Here is a 22,299-nt window from a genome sequence, read left to right on the forward strand (position 1 = left end):
CACCATTTAAAACACCTCCATCAGCACCACTCCTCATGTTCCACGTCTTAAACTTGGATGCTATGAAACACTTCTACTCTTAAACTACTTTTCTCACAATTGCAGCACATTGTTAGGGTGTTAAAACTGGCTGTGGCTGGTGGGAAGCGAGTCCTTTGCAGTTTATTAGTTAGACAATGAATATGTTTAAGATCAGCCTCACAACAATTTGTTATCCTCTTAAATATAAATATTTTTCACATAAACTCGTGTTTTATTTGTTCAAATAAGCTGAGCCACTCCACAATCTTTCCACGTACCCTCTGGTAACTGCTCCAGGCTGCCCAGGTTGGGATTTGTTGACATTAAGAAAAGTAAAGAATAAAACTGGCCTCATCCTTTTAAATGTGACCAAAATGATAAAAGTGAAATAAAGTAAAATACTAAAATACTTAAAGAATATAAATCATAATCTCTATTACCCCTGTACACACGCACACACATTCTTTCACACCACTTAAAAAACAAACAGAAAACCATCACTATCTTGATAAATGGTGCAAGATTTATCTGCTGGACATCCAGCATGGAAACACAGAGTAATTACAGTTTGGGCCTCCCTGGTGAGCTGCACATTCGACCAAACGCAGACTCTGCTCCAAGTCAACATCTGTTCAGTATCAGCTTGATTTCTGAGCAACATTGACCTTCTAATGCGAAACACACAGCTCTCAGCGAAGCCAGACTGTCATTATCATTCAGAGGGGGTCAGGGTATATATTGTGTGACGGTCTGGCCATGGCAGTGGGCGGTCCCTGGCCTGGTTCCCTGGTGGGTCCTGCTCAGCAGAGTGGAGGAACGTGATGCAAATACTGAGCCAGAGGTGCCCTCCAACGCTGGTGTCGGGCTCTGCTACACCGCGGCTGTTATCAAGGCTGGAACAGCCACCAGAGCTCCATACCACACTGTGCAGTGAATGGCGGCGGTAAAGTCCTGTTACATAATGAGAGGAGGCAGTGGTGGTGGCGCTGCATCGGGGTGAATGTTGGACAGGGGGTGAATAAAAAAGGGGAATCAAAGACAAGGAGGCCCAAAGCGAGAATGAGAGCGAGGGAGAGGCAGCACGTCTGCCGCGAACAGCAGTGAGACCTCTTCACAGTGCAGAAAAACCACCTTTAAAGCCCAAATAAAATCACATTTAATCATCGTTTTTTTAGCAGCCCAAAACAACACAACACACACAACTCTTTCTATCAGTCAGAGGAAAAACAGCCTTAAATATTCCTGCTTCTCCGAGTGTCAAGGGGGGCATGTCTGTGTCTGATTGACCAGAAACAGATGTTGGTGGTATTGAAGAGTTAGAACCAAACCAGCATGCATCTGAAGGCACCAACGTGACTTTTGCAGGTACGTTAACATGGTTTGTTACAGAGAAACATCTGGGAAGTCCTTCATGGAAAACTGGTGGGAAAGGGGCAAATATGGCTTAAAATGCAGAGATTTGATTGGCTATAGGGAAACTGTCCACATAGACAGAGAACTGATGGCATTACGATGAATTCATGCAAAGAGAGGAAGCAGATAAATATGCAGTAGCTGGCAAAAATTTTAAAAGGTCTTTAAAAGTCTTCAGTTTTGAGTAGGATTGGGTTTTTCTCTTCAATAATACATCCCAATATACTCTGGACACTTCGTGCCGTCAGCGATGTGACTTTGGTAAACAAGTGTCTCGCCTGCTGCGCAATTCACATCCAGTCTGTGGAAAAAGCAGCCTTCTGACTGAGGATGAGGAAATGTGAATCTCTCATTGAGGATTCGCTGGAGCGAAATGATGTTAGCAGATCCAGCAGCAAGTCTCATTATTGCATTCTTACTTTCATAATGAAATATCTCGTTGCAGACATTCCAAGCCGCTGATGCAGACAACCAGATTCATGACCTTCCTAAAAAAATCTCCAACAGAGCCATCCCGGTGTGTCTGTCTGGAATGTGTTGTGCTTATGCCAACATGACGGCCTCCCTGCAGATTTATCTGACGCGTGAGGTTATTTTTTTTTCGTTCAGTCTCCCCACTAAGACCATCGGTAGCAGGGCCGTGTTTAAATATTGACCAGCAGAATCCACGAGAGATTCCCAGGAAACACTGTGCGGGTGGATAAAAGAAGGCAGAGCCACCCTGGTTAAGCTGTCGTGGATAAGCAGATTCCCACATGCTTCATGGAGCGTGTCTTTTCCAAGGAAAGAAACAAGGCTGATGGGATTTCCATGTTTCAAGTGTCACAAAGAGAGATAAAAGATGGGAGGGTGAGTACGAAGAGCAGACATGATGCTTATCTTTGTGCATGTTTAGAAGTGTGACAGAGTCTGTAGGTGTGTGTTCGGCGGCGTGAGCGTGAAGTTCAGCTTACATGCAGACCGGCCCGTGTCTCTCCACCAGGCATGAGCCACGATCCAGGCAATACAGCGGAGGACACTCTGAAGAACACACAGAAGAAGAAACTGACCATCGTGACTGATAATCTTCTAAAAAATACATAGAAAATAAAGCTGTCTGCTCTGTTTCTGTGTAACCCACAACCATCAAGTTCTCTCTCTCCTCCTGACGGGAAGCAGACGCACAGTGAAGCATGTTACTGCTCTGGCATCAGAACATGAAATCAGTGAATTAGGTTGCTGGAGGGAACGATGCAGTGTTGAACGTCATCCATTAACCTCTGCAGAGAGTGTTTTTTTTCCTATCTTGTGCATCTGCTGACAAATGTTCGTCCCTCCGTAGGTTGTGTGAGGTTTATCAGGGTTGCCTGTTAAATAATCATCATGTTTGAAACACCATTATGAAAACCTGAAGTCCTGTTCAGCCTTGATAAAGTGACTTTGGCTTGGCAGTGAACGCAGGCTAAATGTGAGGTTTGGTCTTATTCCTGAATATGCAGGAAAGCATGGGTTTTAATGGATTTTGGCAGCTCGCTGTAGCCGCTGAGGTGTGCTTTGAAGACTAAACAGCCAGACTTGAAAATGTCCTGGGAGTCACTGCTGAGGCTGGAAATGAGCATGAATGAAGTTTGGCAACACTTGAGTCAAAACTGACTGGTGTCTCATGAGAGTGTGATATATGTATATAAATAGCAAAATCTATGCATTTCAAAACAAACAGATGGAGGGAAGACAGCTTGCCACCCAGCTTGAAGGCCTTTTGTACAGGGATGGAGAGCTATATCTAAACAAAATGTGACACTAACTGTAATGAAATTAAAGTGAAAACTACTTAAACTATATGAAAAGTGAAAAGCACTGATCGACATGGAGCTATGATGAAGGTGACAATCTGTATTTCTAAAATCAGTGTGCCTCTTGTCACATGTCTGACCCTCAAGGTCGGGGAGTGATAAAATGGACTACGGTTAATGGCAAAAAGCTTGAGATGAGAAGGTAGGTAAAAGCATGTTACCATGGCAGCTGGACTCATCGGAGTGAAACGGCAGACAGTCAGCAGAGTGGTCACAGCGCCTCTGAAGAGGGACACAACCGGGCGAACCTTCACACACCAGTTCTCCCAGCTCACACTGCATCAGAGCTGGGGGACAAAAAAAAACGAGAGACAGAGAGGGAGACAGTACTGAGACATGAAAAGGGTCGAGCAGAGTGTTTGAGAGGTTTATTCTCAGATCACTACGAGCAAACCACAAATGGGATGTGACAACTCAAGCTCTCATTGATGCAAGAGGTGGCACAATTTCCCACTTCTTGCACCAATATTCAAACAGTTCAGAGCATTTCCACCGCCAGGAAAACTGGTTCCTACACAGAAGAATCGTTTTCTTTTTTTAGTTAAAAGTAAGAAATGCATTTCAGTTAAAATCATGCAGTTATGTTGGTAACTGATTTAACTGGCTGGTTTTAAACGCAAGGACACAGACCAGTATTACAACTGGCCTCACAGTTAGAAAAACATGTTAAAATATTATATAATAATATTTCCTTCCCCATAATCATTTCTACAAGAGCCACACAGTTTTATTTGTCCAGCCTTTGTCTGTAATATCATGTATCACCACACATTTGCCATTGCAAACATGACATATAAATGAATTAGGCTTAAAGGTATTGCGATGGCTACATACCACTGCTATGAGAAAGCATGTTTTTAATTTAATCCACACTTGTTTGAACCACCTGTGGCTGTCAAAGCTCTTCATAGCTTTTATACACTGTTGATAAATCTGTATGAGTCATATTCTTGAAACCAAAACACCTGTCAAGTGTTTGTTCTGTCCTCAGTGCTGCATGTGCACTGACATCAGTCACTAACCCTTCTTGACAAAGACACACACACACTTACGGCAGCTGTACTCATCCTCTCCGTCGGGGCAGTCTGCGATGCCGTCACAGCGCAGTATGGAGGGGAGGCAGATGCCATTCAGACACTGGTAATGTCCAGTCGGACAGCTGTCCTGAGGAGGGACAGTACCGGGCACGACAGCCTGACAAAACTCTTCATCGGAGTGGTCGGCACAGTCCGGCTCTCCGTCACACCTCCAGCTCTCTGGGATGCACTGAAAGGAGTACATGCACTGGTACTGGTCCACAGCACAGGTCAGAGGCTGCGGAGTTACTGGTCCTGAGGTGACACATCACAGAGAAGACACATGCACGTACTTACACATGCACACAAACAGCTTAACACACCTTCAATCTGCTTTCATGGACCACACAGTTTCAGCATCCCCCAGTGAGAAATCTCAGAGGATGTTTTTAAGACACGTGGTGAAAAAAAAGACAGGCATGCTAATGATCTGTCTGAGATCGATCACGAGGACTGGCTCTTCAGAAGGTCAGCCGAAGAAGCGACTCAGGGGTGAAACGAGAATGTCAGGCTGGGAGTGAGGAAACGACACAATATAAATGGAATTGCTTTCCCCCCCCATTGCCCTCTGTGCCGTCCCTCGGTGCTGACCCAGGGTCCACAGTGAATTTATATGGACCTACAGGGCAACAGGCCCCATTAACTCACTACACTCTCCCTGAGGGTCTACACAATTTAAATGGAAACGGAGCAGGGGAGCATGGATGTTGGTGGACAGAAAATGTGGAAAAAGAGGAAACGAGAGAAGGTGAAAATTGGAGGAAATGGCTTGAAAAATGAGCAGCAGTGCTGAAAGGAAAGGAAATAAGGAAAAAAACAAGAAACCAAATGGAAATGGAAAAGTGAAAAGTGAAAAGAGACAATGGACAAAACATCGGCTTTACCTCCAACCACACACTCTGCAGTGTAGGAGATGTCATCCAAGGCGATGTCTGTCCACATGTCTCCGCCCACCTCCGCCTGGAAGGTCACTCTGAAAGGAGCCGGGTTGGACAGGATGACATGCGCGTATGTCCACTGGTTACTGTGTTTTCCGGTGGCTGACCACATCAACAGACTGGTACCACTGGGACCAACAGTGTAGACCTGGGTGGAAATATTAGGTGACGCTACATGGGATTACGACTTTCCACATTAAGTGATGTACAGGAGTGAACAGAGTATAACAGAACCTGATTTAAGAAATCTTTTATACAGGTGACATTTCAAACTCTAGCCCATTTGTGAACATCGACGTGTTTTTCATTTTTTCACTGTCATTCCCAATTAGTTTGCTTTCTTAATGTCTGCTTAGTGTTTGTCGTCCTGAAATTAACCCAGCAAACAAAGACAGCTAAAAAAGACATGAAAAGATGGATATGACAATCAAGCCTGTGAGCTGACGGGCTTTGATGGATTATTTCCTGGCAGGGTGACGTTCATTTCTTCCTGTGGGTGCGCGGGTGATTGACAGTAAGCAGACTGTAATGTGGTGACAGGCTCAGTGAAATAGGAAATACATTTCTGACAAAACCAAATTAAGCCTTCAGGTTGACTGTGATGGATCATCTGAAAGCTCATGACAAAAAGAAAAAAAAAAAACATGTTTGGAAGGTAAGATGCATGACACAAACTAACAGGAAAAGACTTATAAGAATTATTTATGGAGATGTGGCTCAGATTAAATTACCTTCAGTGTTCCCATCCTGTCAGAGCTGCGCATGTAGAACCAGAAGCGGAGGTGACACACGCCGATACTGGCAGGAAATGGACTCCTGGTTGTCACCTTGGCAATGTCTCCCTCCCTCTGCGTGGCTGAGTGTACGTACAGGAAGTTCCCACCAGCACCTTTGGACATAAAGCACAACACATCGGTAGTACATTCACGTAAGTTATGAGTAATATTTCTGTGTGATGAACGACAGTGAAAGAAGAAACCCTTCTCAACCATTCGATTTTAGCACTACAGAAGTAAGAAGTAAGTAATATACATGGTATTTGGACAGAAGAAAGTATTTGTGTTGCAGCCTGCAGCCTAAAGCTGCAGAGAGCTTCTTCAGCTCGGCTTGGTTCAAAGATGAGACGGCATCTGTGTGAGGCCAGAACAAAGTGGGAGTTTTCCACATGAGAAAAAGAGGATTTAAGCCCACCACAATCCAGAGTGTGCAGCAACCTGCTCCCACTCAAAACACACTCCTGACTCAAAAAACCAAAACAGAGTCTCTGCAGTCAGACAGATTAAAGCCATTGTCTGCGTCCGCACATGTGGCTCCGTCATCCAGATGTTAACTGCAACCAGGTGATGTCACGTGTCCCTCTAGTCCTCCAGCTCTCCTGTGTGTGTGGTACAGATGGCTTATTGATCTGCTCTGGAGTGAGGTCATAAGTTCATTCTATAACACAGCGTCCAGAAGCATCTCTGAGATCAATAAACTCAACTGGCCAATCAGAAGTGGGCGTGAACTCACAAACAGTCCATAAAAGGAAGAATTAGAGCTACACGGTACTCAATCTACAAGATATGCTGGATGATATGATGACTCGGTGTCACACACACCTTCCTCCAGTCCAGTTACACTGGATGCTCTGATGCGTGATACACGTCCCAGTACAGTGACGAATAAGCTGAAAGTCCTATAATATCTCAAAACGGTCTAATTAAGGCTGCAACTAACGATTATTAATATTACTGATCAATGTGACGAAACAGATCATCAGAAAATAATAAAAATATGCAGCTTGGTCAAATAAAAGTTTAACATTTTTCAATCACATAAAACAGACTGATTGATTAATCAGCTAGTTGTTTTAGCTGTAACTCTGACCAGTGTTAATGAATTCAGGCTGCTCCTGGACTTGGTTCTGCATTACTTGTTGTCTATCGCTTCATTTTCTCTCCATGAAGTAAAGCAAACAGTCACAGTCTCGCCTCAAATTAACTTATAATACACAAAACTGCAGTTTCATTTTCAGCATTTCACACTGTTACTGTTTGTTTATCAAGGTCATCCATGAACACCAAGAGTGATTTTTTTCCAAGGGCAGGCAAACAAAGCTGCACTAACAAAATGCTGACAGCCAATGTATGAAACAATAATTAATGAATACAAATTACAGGCGAAGTCAGACGGAAATGAAGGTTTACACTGCCTTGAGTAGTGAGTGCAACCTTACTCCAGGATTAATTGTTCACTAATCGGTGGCAAACATCATGTTTTGATACAGCAGCATCACTGTACACAAGATAAACAACACGTCCAATGCTGTTAAGCTCAGTTTGACTCAGGCCGACATTGATCAGGATGTATTATTAACCCCGCCTTCACATGCCTGTCGAAAGCTCCAGTTTCCCAGCTGTCAAGCCGTAATTACAAAGGCGTTGCACTGAGCCGACTGCGAGCTGAAAAAACATGGAGGATGTCAGGAGGACGCAGGAGCTGTTTGTTCATAGTTTTGGCGAAGTCTTTTTTTGACAGCATTATTAATCTTTTACTAAAAAACAGGGCAGGAAGCAAACACATGCAGTGAGTTTTGAGCACAAACAGAACCCGAATGAAATGTGTCAAAGGTTAGGAGAACTCACAAACTTGATTTCTAAAGCGGGCTTCTGTAACTAAAACCTGGAGATAAACTTGTGTCCCAGTAAAATCCCCAAAACAACACATGTTAACATTTAAGTGACAAAGTCCTCGAGCTGACATACGACTCCGCCGGGCGCAGAGGAGAATGTTGGGTGGCGTTATTATAGAGCTGTAAAGTCTGCACAGGGAGGAGGTGGGGGTGAATGGACGGGTCAGCAAAACACAGGACTCTGCCAGCGGAGACCGCAGTTTGTTTCCCATTTCCTACCAACAGTCAATATTGTTTCTCTTAACCATGACCGAGATGTTTCCCCAACATTACCCAGTGCTGTTTGTGCCTGAAGTTACCCGAACCGTAACCGTGGTGGCGTAAGATCACAGGGCAGATTTATTTTTCAGTGGTGATTTGTGGCCGCTTTGGAAGGCGCAGACAAATAACGTCGCCCTGCTGATAGTTGTGTCACATCAGAAATGCTTATGTAGTCCTTCTGGATGGCAGATTGTTGAATTCGGAGCAGTCGGGTGGGTGGGTACTGACCAGGACTGTGGTCGGTCTGAGGTCCAGCTCCCGGTGTCTCACTGCAATGACCGATCCTCCAATCAAAGTCATCATCGGTGTCCTGATGGAGCTGGCAGGTCTGTTCCCACTGGTTTTCATTAATGTCGAAACTACAAGCGCCTGGCACGCCAGCGATGTGGTCTGCGAGGGAGAAGAGGGAGAAGTCCGGCCTGAAAGTTGTTTTTCTGCTCCACAGCAAGGCGGATTCACTCTCATTTCTCATTTCTACTCACCACAGTCTATCTCATCTGACTCATCAGCGCAGTCTGCCTTGTTGTCGCACACCAGGTGGGACTCAATACAGTGACCACTGCGACACACAAAGTCTGTGACAGCAGGACAACTGACAGCATCCACGGCATCTAAAACACACACAAACACAGGGAAAGATCTGAGGGAGGAACAATTATCAGATATTTCATCTTTTTTTAGGACTGACCCAGCAGACAGGAAACTATCTCCCCTTTTCAGTTCAGATCCATCAAATCTAACGTCAGGGAAAAAGCTATGACTGTGTCTTATTAAAACACAGCCTTCCTGTTGTCTGCGCCAAAGGATGCGAGCGGTGGAGAAGGCGGTAAACAAAAGCAGACAAAGGCCTGTCAGGCGAGTCAAAGCCTCCTTCCTCCAGCTCCGCCTGGTTTGAGACAGAACGGAGAGGAAGGAAAAGAGATCAGGTGGAGCAGAGACAGCACATGAAGCTGCGTTCTGCATGTGGACGGGTGTGTGCGCTGTTAAACTTCAAAGGCAGAGACATTAAACGTTGACTGAAGCGAGCAAAGAGTTGAACGTCATTCCAGGAGTTCAGCAGGGTTAATACCACCACAGAACAAACTGAAAATGTTTTTTTTTTTCATGCATTTAAAGCTGAGGGAAGTTGAGCCCAAGTGTCATTTACTTTTGGACAGACAGCCAGTCGTCCAGCGGACGCCTCGCTGTCTGTTTTGATGACAGTCTCGTTGACTGTCGGTCTGTATAATAGGTTATGTCTCCCTGTGTTCTCCAAGTGTGTTTATGTTTATGTGTTGGAGAGGGAAAGGAAACATCCCACATGGTGTCCAGCTTTGTGCCAGGTCCTGTTTAATGTGGAACATCTGTCTCGGACATAAACATCAAACGGCGTCTGTCAACACAGAAAATCAGACTCTCTCCCTCTAAGACACAGTCCCGCTCTCTGTCTCTGCTCACGTCCTGAGTGTGCCAGTGGCAGAATCAATTTCGTACCCCAAACTATCAGTTAAAAAGATCATAAAATAATTTCACAGCATATTTACAACTTGCTTGTGAAGATTACTGGAAGTGTGTTTGATAAAGCAAGGACAGAGGATGGCGACAGAGGAGTGTAATGGAATTTATTCCAGAATTACTTTAAAATTCAGATTCATTTTCTCAGCCACGCTCGCTGCTATGGTCGCTTATTCAGGGAAACCACCTCAAAAAGTAATCATAGCAAGAAACCTTGGATCTGGAGGGGATTACATCAATCATTAATGGGCTGTTGACGGTTCACAAAAACAGAGTCAATTCATGAGTTCAGTAAACTTGAAAGACCAGTTTACAGATGTGATAACTTTCAAGGAAAAGTTAGATGTGTGCTGGTATGAAAAGCCAACTGACTAAACCAGTTAATGACATTACAAATGAAATATTTTTCTCTAACTATCAAAGGTTTAGCCAAAAAGTTACTTTTGAATTAAAGAAGTTAGACTTGCACAGCCGCTCTGCACAGAGCGTGAAGTTTGCTGAATACTGGTGATTACTTTGCCAGGTGGTGAGATTTTTGGCTTAAAAAAGAAAAAAACTTTTCCACTCCAGCGCTGCATTCGGGAACAATTACCTTTCAAGACATTTCCCATCTTCTCTGCCCACCTACTTGCATTTTTAACACCTCAAACATGGATGAAAGTGCTGTAAAGTACTTAAGCAAAAACAGGCGAATGGCTTTTTATAAATCACACGTGAGCTGGTATGATGGGATTCAGTAAATGTCCTGGCATTTCTTACCGGTTTCCAACAGATGTTGATCACTTTCCATAATACCCTGTTAAATGAATGGTTTGACCTTTTGTTAACACATGCTTATTCACTGAGAGCTACATAGAGCAGTGCTACCTGCATTTCTGTTTCCAATCCACATGCTAAGCTAGGCTAACTGCCTGTTGGTTTTGGTCAAGTATGTATGGTTGTTGAAGTAGAGGCCAGTGTGTTTGTTACTCTGTGGGAACGTGTTTTCAGTTGTGAAAACAGCCAATCTTGAGCATCATTACAGCTACAAATACGCTAAACTGGATGAGCTACGATGACAAATGTAGTTGGATAAAGCAGCTTTCACAAGACCACATTCTGACAGAGGCAGTGTTATGCAGGCCAGTTTTGTGGTGGGCGGGCTAATGGCTAAGAAGCTAAAACCTCATTCAGAAGGAGAATTTGTGAAGGAGCGCCTTGTTGCTGCTGCAGAGCTGCTGGCACTGGACAAAGTCAAACAGCTCCAAAGAGTCAGTTTGTCTCAAAGATTTCATGGAGATGAAAGGAAAACCTGTCGTGGAAACGATGCAGCGATGGCAAGTGCGAACTGGACTTCATGGTGGACGTCACCAACAACCTCTCAGAGCTGAAGCTCAAGCTCCAGCCAGATTCATTCCTCCCTGCTTTCAAATGTGAAATCATCTGAAGTGCAATTAAAGCTGTGGCAACTGTAAAGAGGAAACACTGAGCATTTTCCTACTCTGCAAGAACAAACTCATTTAACAAATTTAATGTGGGACCAGCTGATGAGCCCGGCAACAATGAGCTCAAAGCTAACAACCTCCCTCTGCTCGAGGTCTATAAACTGTATGCACGTCCTGAGGATTTTCCCTTCGTGAGGAGACATGCACTGAAGTTTGCGTCTCTGTTTGGGACAGCCTTCGACTGTGAGCAGCTCCTGCAAACTCCTGCAAAGACTCGCTAAAGTAGTATCATCATCACTACTATCTGACATCAGACGTCTCACCAGAGAGAGGCAGTTCCCGCCATCGCATTAGAGGTTAGTGTGATCTATGTGTTCAATAATTCAGTACGGCCCTCGAAGGATGTTATAAAAATTCAAATGGCCCTTGATAGGAAAAAAGGTTCCCCACTGCTGCTCTGAGGGCATAACACCTACACTGCTTACAAAATGTGTGGACTGTTCATGTCACATACTTGGGGAACAGGCTACGAACTCCAGATCATCCAGGGCGGCTCCTCCACTCACGTCCCTCGAGCGAATCCCCTCAAAGATCAGCTCAAAGTTCCTCAGCTTCCTCAGGGGGACCTCTGCTCGGTTCCAATGGTTCCCTTGATGCCCCGTTTGGTTCCACGCCTCCCACAAGTCGTTCTCCGTCTGGGGAGAAGAGCAGCGTTGACAAAAGACGATCATGCGGAGCCATTTCTGGTTACGACGTCAACTCTAATATCGTCACCAAGAGCTTCAAAGCGGATTCAGAGAAGCAGCAGTGATTATTTTCTGAAATGTACACTTCAAAATTTGAGCATCATTGAGTCACAAGTCAAGAGTGAGGAGTGAAGATAAAATGAGCTGAAATTAACTCTTGGCCAGATCGCTGCTGCTGAGAAACAGTGAAAACCATCTAAGGGGAGTCATTAAAGTTTCATTAGCGTAACATTGTAGTAATAAGTTCCCCTGCCTTGAGACCTGCTATTGAGAATTAAAGTGTGCTCTCCCTGAGTTATGGTAATGGCTTTCTCTCATGCCACATGTGGAACATATTAAAAGACAGACCGATGTGTATTCCTCTGTAAGTCCTCTCTGTCTTTTCCCATAGTACCAGGCAGGCACTAAATCATGACTAATACAGCTTTGAACCAACAAATGTGACTCTCAAAGGGCTTCACTGGATGAATGCGTTACGAGCCAGAATCTCACTGGTGGTTTTTAAATGTCGTGTCAAGAACATGAATGAGACATTTACAAAGTCATATCGCATCATATTGAGAAGAAATGGTTTTCATTCAAGAACATGAAGAAGCAGTGAAGAGTTATGTCCTATGTCTACGTCCTTTATTACATTTCTACAATAGCACAGAGGTTATTTTACTCAAGGAACGATGAATTTGAAAGATATAAAGGAAGACTGATCTGTGTATCATGGTACTATCACCTGCTACCAATGAACCTGTTTACCTGTGGAATGATCCAAACAGGTGTTTTTGGAGCGTTCCACATGTTTCCCAGTCTTTAGTTGCTCCTGTCCCGACTTCTTTGAAATGCATTGCTGCATCAAATTCAGAATTAATGGTGTTGCAAGCTAACATAAACTTTACTGACGGAGGCCCTCCGAGGTATTTTTCCAGGTGATATAACTGACTTCTGTCATGTTTGCCTTCCTGCAGGTTTAGTGCCAGACTGACTCATCAATGCTGTTTTCTATTGATTTGAAGCCTGACTGTCATGCTGCTGATACCTGCTTATGTCTTTTTCCTGTAGGTAGTGGGAAGCCCTGCTCGTGCTGCATATACAGCCCTCTTTGCATGCACTGTGGTAGGCCTGAAGGGCAGCGGTCACTTTAATCATCTTGTGGGTTTGCTCTTTCTTGCAGTGTAAAGTTGCAGTGTTGCCAGTGATCACTGAGCACACACGTGGTGTTTCTGTTGCGGTTTGCAATACAATCTCCCCGCGGTACGACCACGTCTACTTAATTGCGACCATTATATACTGTGTTATATTTCATAGTGAAGTCAGTTGGTGTTCTAGCAGTTGAGCTGTTTTATCTATTATGCATTCTGAGAAATAAAAGGTTTTGGCTTAGATTTACGATCGTTTCTCCACCAATCAGCCCATTTTTCACATTTAGTTGTGAGCTGAGTGTACATCTTCTGATCTTCATGAGCCCATAAACATGGACTGTGCCAACACCTAAATAGTCGGGGCCTATTACGGACTGTAGGCTTATATTGATGTATTGTATCTGCCTTGGACATTGGCTAATCAAGAGGAGGTAATATGGACTGAAAGGCTCTTATTGTCGCTTGCAGCTAAATTACATCCATGTTGTGGGAACAAACAAACCTTCGATCTTGTTTCTCTGTGAGGTGACTGTGGTGTTAAAATCCACTTCAGCTCCAGGTCGATACAGAGACATGCTGCCTAGTTAAACTACAGAGTGTTTAATGGAGGAAAGTATAGATTTAACTACCTGTCCTCCTGCAGTTCATGAGTGTCATATTAAGACTGCCGTAACACAATAATTCATAACAGCTTCCTCGACCTCTGGTCTTCTCAAAGGTGACTGCGGGTCTATAACATCACATCATTAATTCAGTCTTAGCACGGTGAGAATCAATCTCAGAAGCGTCAAACTTTCTGGACATTGCAGGTGAACAGACATCTAACTTACTGTACTTGGAATTGACTGCAGTAAAAGACCTGATCTAACGTACTCAAAACCAGAGGACAAGCAATGTCACATTCTGCTCTGCAGTTTGAAAGCCTATTAAGATGCACCCTTGGGTGAGGCATGCACAGACTGTCTCCTCTGCTTTACACCAGTGGAGCCCTGGCTTGAAATAATCTTGTTACTGTGAGAATAGAGCATAGATTAATAGGCAGCGTTACAGCAGGACTTATCCAGATTTATGTCATGGAGTAAAGGCTCAATCTATAAAAGCAGCCTTAGAGCGACTGACGAGTGCATGATACTGGCATGTGTAGCTCACACTTTATGTCTGGGTGGCGTATCAGCCGAGGCATTTCCTCCATCAGTTTGAAGGTTTGTCTCCTGAGCTCGCAGTCGAGGTAATGCTACCGCAAATCCAGTTTGCTTAAAGTGAAGAGCAGACGCACATTTGCATAATTTCATTTACATTAACCCCCCCAGCGACAATCGAGAGGCCAACAATGAAAGTGGTTATCAGAATAAAATGTTTATTGTATTGAAAATTTGATATGCCCTATGTCTTAACCGCATACTGAATGTTCCACTAAACTGAAATCCAATTTGTATTCATGGATTTTTTCATTTTATGGAACCGCTGGCAGCTGTTTTTCTGTCGACTCACCTTCGATTCAGAGTGCGACCGCTTCTTTTCTACTCAATGTGAGCATATTGTTTGCATGACAGAGCCGCTCTACCACCGCGCTTCAAATCAGGAACACGTTCAAATGATTAGCTTTGTCGTGCTACGTTTCACTTGGGGGGACATCCCTTCTTTGGTTGACTGGCAGATGTTTGGCTCGCCATAATGGCAGGCGGGTGGAATACCAGTGTACTTCTATACGACGCTGAGATAATCCCTGTCTGATGCTGTATTTCAGAGTTTGTGCTGATTCCATAAATATATATCAGACTGCAGAACATGCATGCAAGCAAGGTTTGAGATCCTGATTCTGTTCTGGTCCTAGCCGACACATCCAGTCCACCCGCTGCTGAAGACAGTTATCAGCGTGATGAATAATGACTCTTGGGAGCAGTTCACAGGCCTGGTGATATAAATAGACAGGACGGTTGAGCCCTTTGTGGACTTCACAGGGGAAAACACTTGCCAGGTAAATATAATCCCCTCCCTCCCACCCTGTGTCTCTGCCCATTGAAGCCTCCAGTGCCATTACCATAACTGCCTTTGTTCTTCAATCAACCTTTAAAGATGGCTCACACTGTGTTTACACTATGATGCTTGCAGAGTGTGTGTATCTGTAGTCATGCCTGTGCAAATGTGTCTTCATGTTTGTATTTATGTTGCTGTTTTGACTCAAGGCAACACCGAGGCTATAAAAATGCTATGTTGTAAGTTACAGCACAAGCAACATCTCTGTTGATATCTTTGAACCTTCATGGTCATGCACGCACAGTCAATGTCTAAAATCATATACAATGACCTCTGACCTCATCATTCTCTGTCTGTGCTTAAGTGATTCCACCATTTTCAAGTCTCGAGCTAACCTTCTTTAAAAAGGCCAAATGTTACATTTTCCATCCACATGTGAACACGGAGGACATGTAAAATAGTCCACATGCATTCATCGTCTACTGCCTCTCAGGGAGTCACATAATCAATCAAACAGCCAGTGGGCTTGATTGAGAAACTGGGCAAATCCCATGATATGAATTTCTAAGAGCGGTGCTGTCCTCTCTCCACCAGGCTTTAATGTGCAATCAATAATATAGTTGGGAGGTAGAGTGTTTGCACAATAGCTACACTCAGAACAGCATGAATAAATAAAACATCCACATCCACGCGTGCCAGATTGAGTATAAGAGCAGTATATGATACACAGGAAGGATGAACATTTAAAGGAAAAGTCGGCTGATATTCTTTATTTAGATTTTATGAGCAGGTCCCACAAAAAGACCAAAAATATATCAGTCATTTCAAGTTGGTTCCAACTAAAGACATAAATCTTTAAAAAAGTAGTATCTACTCTCACCTTTAAGACAGCTTGAGTGCGTTTGTAATTCAGCTGAGAATGTTAATCAGACAGGAGTGAATGGTGCATTAGTTGGGGATGATTTTCATTATTTTACAGCAGCAGGACAGTGGATGTGAGAATCGCTCACTGTAATCAAGAAAGATGTCACTTTTTTATCGTTTCTGGACAACACGGTGGTCAATGGCACAGAGGAATGCGCTCTTAGTAGGATCAGTTCAGTGTCCTTTTTGGTCTTTTCATAGGATGTGTTGACAAAATTCAATACTGTGCCTTATTCCCTAATCTCTATTATTTATTTTTAATGTTTATATTTCCACTGTGCGTCTGTCACCTACCAGTAAGACCCAAAGAAACACTTCAGTTCAAAGTGCCGATGGAGCTTTTACCTCCTGAATAAGTCAGTTATTCTCTCCAAAAAACAGTCACGTCATGAGCTCTGTTGCCTTTTGGCTGCTGCAACACAAGACAGCATCAGTGTCATTTTTGCAAGAGTAATGGTATGTAAATGCTGTGAGATGGGACACAACGTCTGGCTGTTTGAGGAAAAAAACACTGTAAGATTTATATGATAACTCGCTGACCTGTTTTGCAAAATGGAAAAAATAAATAAATAAATAAATTTTCTGCAGCGCTCGCAAGGTCACACTAACAATGGCGTTCGTGCTGCGCATGTGTGAGCATGTGAGGAAAATTTGCACACTCACACACCAAAGAATGAATCTATCAATGCACAGCTCCTGCACCTTGCCCTTGAGTCGCACCTGAGAAAGTTAAATGAAGTTGAGGGTACACAGACCACAGGATGGAGGCAGAGTAAATCACAGCAGAATTTCAATGGCAGAAAGCTGCAAGCAGAAATCTTAATCCCTGAAAGTCAACCATGCATGCACAAACTCGATGGCTGAGTGCCTAACAAGCAAGAAGCCTTGAGAACTGGCAGGGCTGGTGTGGGCCCAGATGGTGGGGTGGGGTCGCTCTGAGCCGAGGCCTGACCATCACTCACCTCCACCCCCCACGGACGCACTGTAGATCAGAAAAACTGGCAGAGGTTGACAGCCTCACCTCCCTTTTTACCAAATTACTGAGACCACTAGACCGCAGCGCTAATATGATGCAATTACTGTCTCCATTAAGGTGATTTAATATAATCAGGCTTTATTTCTGACTCAGTCTGACCGTGTGACTATCGTGAACTGGCATCTGTGAGATTCATCATTTCTCATCATGCTGCGCACAAGCTGAGTCAACCCATATCTAAGTCAAAACACAGATGGTCTACCTTGATCAGCAGGCGGATTGTTCCCGTGGCCTTGTGGGAAATGTAGTACCAGAAGGAGAGCTTGCAGATGGCGCTCGACTCTTTCCAGACAGAGCTCCTGATGCGAGCTTTATCGCCTTTGAGTCCCACTGGTGTAGCTTCCAGATAGAGAAAATGACCTGAAGAGAGACGAGGCGAAGAGGAAATATTTCTGTTTGGGCAGCTGTTACAGTCAGTGACAAATTACAGCAAGGTCACAAACAGAGTGGTCAGGGAGTGAGGGGCAGGGGTCACAGAGTAATTTCTGACACATCTAATATCTCACTGCCTTTTTGACACTCAGGGACCTCTCTGAAAGTTTCTCAGTCGAGCCACGCTCGTAAAGAAAGGAGAAAACCTGGGAAGACGGCCGAGCACCAAACCAAAGGGAGTGCACCTGTGCTGTCATAAGTCTTTCTTTTTGCAAATATCTGGCAATTATTCTCGGAATAACACACACTTCAGAGCGCCTTTTTCATAGTCTTTGCTCTTTATCGTTATAACCTTCAGTGCTGAACATCATATTCCAAACAATCTTAAATTATAAAGCCATAATCCTTCAGATCTTCATGAAATAGAACCAAAGTCATTCAGTGTCTTTACATGCAATATCTCTCTATAGAGTAGTTTTCATTGTTAGTGGCGGGGTCTGCCATTTCCATGCCGTATACAGTTGCCTTTCGTTAAAAGAGGGATTCACAGGAAATGAAGAACGCATATCATCCAGTGGTTCTGTTTAAAATCATATCTTACGGACATCAGCCTCACTCAGCTAAATCAGAGCTGTTTCACGTCATAACTGAAGGAAAACTGGACATTTCCTGCTGTTGCTGCTTCACATTAAAAGCATTCAGCTGGCCAAACACGCCGTGGTTTTTATTGTGATCGCTGCACAAAAAAACAAGACAATGATCCATTTCTGCATTTTTTCACGAGCCGGTAATTTTTAGTTTTCCAAGTATGTAGTGGAACGAGAGGGAGCAGCCAGATTGAGCTGTTAGATAAAGAGCTGCAGGCGACAGGCTCCACATCTCCAACTTCTCGGCAAGGCAGCCATCTCCTTTACTGTGCTCTGCTGTTGTGTGGACGCGACTTGAAATCAGAACACGGGTGCAGGCATTAGTGACTGATCAAAACAATGTGAGTTTGTTTGGCTGCACTGTAAACAGACACAATTGCTCTCAACTCATTGTTTACCGTGATGGGTCTTGAGGATTAGAACTTTAAGATGTTTAGGAGAAGCACGTCCACAGGAGCTTTGGTGTGCATGTGTGTTTATTTATTCATGTGCATCCCCCTGTAACATGGACATTGTGTAATGGCCCTAAGACCCTGCATCAATCACCTGAAGGCTCACCTGCTGTACATTCACATACAGGGAAGTAGCTCATTGATTTTGTCACTGGAGTGGCTAAAGCATGAATTAAACATCGTGGAGAGAGACCACGGCATTTTGGTTTGAACAGGTGGAAATTTAAAGTCAGCTCACTCTGATTATACGAAACCACCCAGAAGAGAAGGCGCACTTGTTCAATTATACAATGGTAATTCAAAAAGAGGCTATAACAGTAAGGAACTTATTATCTAATGAGAAATCTGGACTTAACAAAATGTTATAACTTTTAAATTAGTTTATAAATGTGTACGAACAACTCACAAAATACATAAAGGAACACTGAACACGTACCGCTTTCATCCGACCACGTGTGATCATGCGGAGGCCGTACGCGTTTGAGCGATCCAGCCCCCAGCGTCCAATCAAAACTGTCAGCCGGGGAGCTCCTCCAGCCACAGCGGCCGTTCTCAAAGGAGCAGGAAGTCCCACAATCCTTTTCATCAGTGCCATCGCCACAGTCGTCTGTGAAGTCACAGCTCTGGGCCGGAGTGAAACACCGGCCGTTTTCACATGGCAGGAAGCCTGACGGACAGGAGCCTGGAGATAAGACACAGACATTAAATATCGCTCACACTCCTCGTGTTGCTTCCCAACATCAGTCTGTGGCTGATATATGTCCTTAAATGTGAAGTTATCAAGGTCAAGGTAGGTGGTTTTTGTTGCCTTTTGACAGTCAGACGAGCAGCTTCTCCATTTCTAGTCTGTACGCTAAAATAAGCTAACCGTATCTGGCTTTAGCTTCATATTGACTGTACAAACATGAGAGCGGTATCGATCTTATGACCCACATCTCAAGACAGCAAATCGGCCTAGTTCCAAAAATCTCAAACTATTCTTTTAAGAACTGAATAGTGAAATGTTTTTTCATAAAAGCTTCACCAGATTTAACAGCGCCACAACAGTTTAGTATTAACTTCAGAGCATAAGAAGTCAACTCAAGAGTGTGGAGACCATCTGCATGCAACGTCAGGGACTCTTTAAGAAGCTTAAGAAGACAAAGGAGCATGGGGCTATAAGCCCAAATCAGTGTATCATAGGGTGGCGGTGCTGGAGTGGCTGGAATCTGCTTCTTTTGGCGTCAGGCATTCCAGCAGGGTCAACGCTTGGCTTTGGGGAGTGTTAGAGAGGGAGATGAGGCGTGATGAAGAGGGGTGGTCCCAGTAAGTAAAGGAGAGAAAGGGGTATAAGTCCCTCCTAATCCTTTGTTCCTCTTCAGATGCACAGGACCAGAAGCAATGCGCCCCAACAAAGGCACATAGGAAGCCAGGAAGCCACGGCCCCCGGCTGTGAAACCGGGCTGCCTCACCGCCCGATGTGGAGCACGCTGAAGCTGTGGTTCAAGAAAAGAGCCCGTTCAGAGCGAAGAGTATCTGTTCACGTATGTATGTAGTTCTTCAGCTGTTACTTCAGCTGTGAACGTAGACTAATGAGTTTGCCCTCATTAATTCCAGTACGTATCTTGTTACATGGATGACTTCAGGGCTCTGCACTGCTATCTGTAATGTGACCTTCACACCAGGGACCCACTGTCCTCAGATACAGTGCGTCTGTCTGTCAGGCACCCTGGGTGGCATACTGCCCCCTGGTGAGAGGATGTTACTGCCGATCATCATTATGAAGAATTCACACTGAACTACTTCTGACAGACACACGTTATCCAGTCATGGCAACAAAAGGAGCCATGTGATCCACTGTGCTGCTGCCTTGACTCTGACATATTTCTCATTTCATTTACAGCGTTTCTCTGGCTTCCTGCCGTTTTCTTTGAATAACTCATAAATGAAACTGAAATAAATGAAGCTCCCTTGTTTTCCAGCTGCCCTTCGCCCCCCTCCATTCTTTGACAGTGACGGCATCAAAACCACACTGCTCTCGTGGCATGTGTGATCAGGAAAAACTTGTATGCACAAAGTGCTTTTTGATCAAATTCACAGCTGTCACGAAGAAGATTAGATTGAACTTAAGAGATCAGAGGCCACTGATGATAAGAGAAAGACAGAGAACCAGTCTAGTAACATCTATCTGTTAAAGTAGTGGCTTTCTGTCTTTTGGACACATACACTCAGTGGCCACATTGTCAGGCACACCTCTACAGCCTGATGCCATTTCCTTTCGTCAGTTTTCTAATTATTTAAAACATATTTAGCCATTGAAGCCTTTATGAATAACCCTCATGAGTGTGAGGGACATCTCCCCAATTCTCCTCTGCTGAATTTAATGTTTTCTCATCACTTTCAATATTTATTAGATAAAGATTTCTGCAGCCCATTTTGTAAAGTCTGCTCTGGCAGCGAACGGTGGAGCTTAAATTGGGACTTCTGTATGTAAAACGACTCCTGGATATCCAGTTTTCCATGCAGCTGGCAGACATAGATACATACATACTAACCTCTGAATATGCTAAGGCTCCTCGTGACAGTGCATTATATTAAAGTTGTTTGCAAGTACTGGCCTACAGTGTCTTGTTAAAGCCAAGACAAAACGCCTAGTCATAAAAAACACATTTCGCCACTCCATCATGTAATGTGATAGTATTATAGAACGAGGCAGTGGAGGAAAACGGCCCTGAGGGGCTTCAGTATTTAATTACAGTTCTTGCTGTCTTCTGTCTCATCGGTATAACTGTTCGTCCTCTGCAGCCTGCTGCAGCGAAGGCTCGCCCTCCTGGCTCCCTTAATGATGGGATGGACTTCACTTCTCTGTCAGGGCAGCGGTGTTACTCCCCGTTTTAACCTTCAAGAAATACTTCCTATCCCTCTATCCTCCAGACCCCCAGACATCCCTTTCTTTTTCCATCGAGCTTTACTTGCTCTGCTTTTACTTGCTCTGAAAATGTCCCTGTCATGTTTTGTGAAGGAAAAAAAACATCTTCCCTCTCACCCTGGCAATATTTTTTCTGTCCGCCTTGTAGCTCTACATCCTGAAATCCTTACGACAGATGCTGCCAGCTCCTTTGCATAAGCTAATCACTTACTGTACAGCTTATGTATGTAAACTGCTGCACTCGTACAAGTAAAAGTCATTTCACCCAAATGACAAAATGAACCATACTTTCTCACTTCTTTCTGTGTTTAGATTTTTTTTATACCTGTCTGAAATATCTGCTCAGTATTTAAATAAATCACAGCATAAACTGTGTTAAAAACAGTCCCTGTTGTTCTGGATAATGCACAGAATACACGGTCGAGGGACTATTTCTTCAGTAGAAAGAAGTTCCAGTGACAATGTATCACGACGAGGAGTAAACGAAGCTTTGTTCCTGTAAAGACGCACTGCTGCTGAATTTCTTAAATGCATCACAGACAACATTGCATTCACGACCCCGTGTTGGGGTTTAGGGCAGCAATCTCGATGCTGAGATCTCAAAACCTGGACAAATAAAGCTAAAACTACCCTTGAATACCACTCGAGCACCCTGGTGAAGGCATCACACAGGAGCAGGAGGGTGAGATGCTGAACGTAAAGGGTTTAAATTGGAGGCATCATCAGCAGACCTGCGTTACATCTCAGTGAGGCCTCATGACTTTAGAGCTCTTTAGTGACTGATTAGCACCCTGACTCTGTGACAGTCTAGCTATTCACTCTGAGCACTAACTCTGGCAAATGCAGAGAGACAGTGAAACACTGCTAGAAGGAAACTCTTCACTACACATCACACCTCTGCTGCCAAAGACTTGTCCAGCTCATCTCAAAATGACAGGGAGACTGTTGCAGGGGCCACACGGCTTCAGTTTCAC

The 22,299-nt window shown here is 44.1% G+C and overlaps 1 protein-coding gene across 1 annotated transcript in view; it reads right to left on the reverse strand.

Moving 5' to 3' along the window:
- The window catches only part of malrd1 (MAM and LDL receptor class A domain containing 1), a 49,655-nt gene that overhangs the window by 4,580 nt on the left and 22,776 nt on the right, over positions 1–22,299 (reverse strand). Inside the window, exons 19-28 of the mRNA XM_076761672.1 lie at positions 18,854–19,099; positions 17,149–17,306; positions 11,645–11,825; positions 8,695–8,823; positions 8,441–8,602; positions 6,012–6,169; positions 5,227–5,428; positions 4,319–4,597; positions 3,428–3,553; positions 2,388–2,454 (exon numbers count right to left, since the gene is read on the reverse strand). Of these exons, the coding sequence (XP_076617787.1) occupies positions 2,388–2,454; positions 3,428–3,553; positions 4,319–4,597; positions 5,227–5,428; positions 6,012–6,169; positions 8,441–8,602; positions 8,695–8,823; positions 11,645–11,825; positions 17,149–17,306; positions 18,854–19,099 (1,708 nt within the window). The remainder of the gene's footprint in view (positions 1–2,387; positions 2,455–3,427; positions 3,554–4,318; positions 4,598–5,226; positions 5,429–6,011; positions 6,170–8,440; positions 8,603–8,694; positions 8,824–11,644; positions 11,826–17,148; positions 17,307–18,853; positions 19,100–22,299) is intronic.

The sequence above is a fragment of the Chaetodon auriga genome, chromosome 21 (assembly GCF_051107435.1).
Source record: "Chaetodon auriga isolate fChaAug3 chromosome 21, fChaAug3.hap1, whole genome shotgun sequence".
NCBI classification, from domain to species: Eukaryota; Metazoa; Chordata; class Actinopteri; order Chaetodontiformes; family Chaetodontidae; genus Chaetodon; species Chaetodon auriga.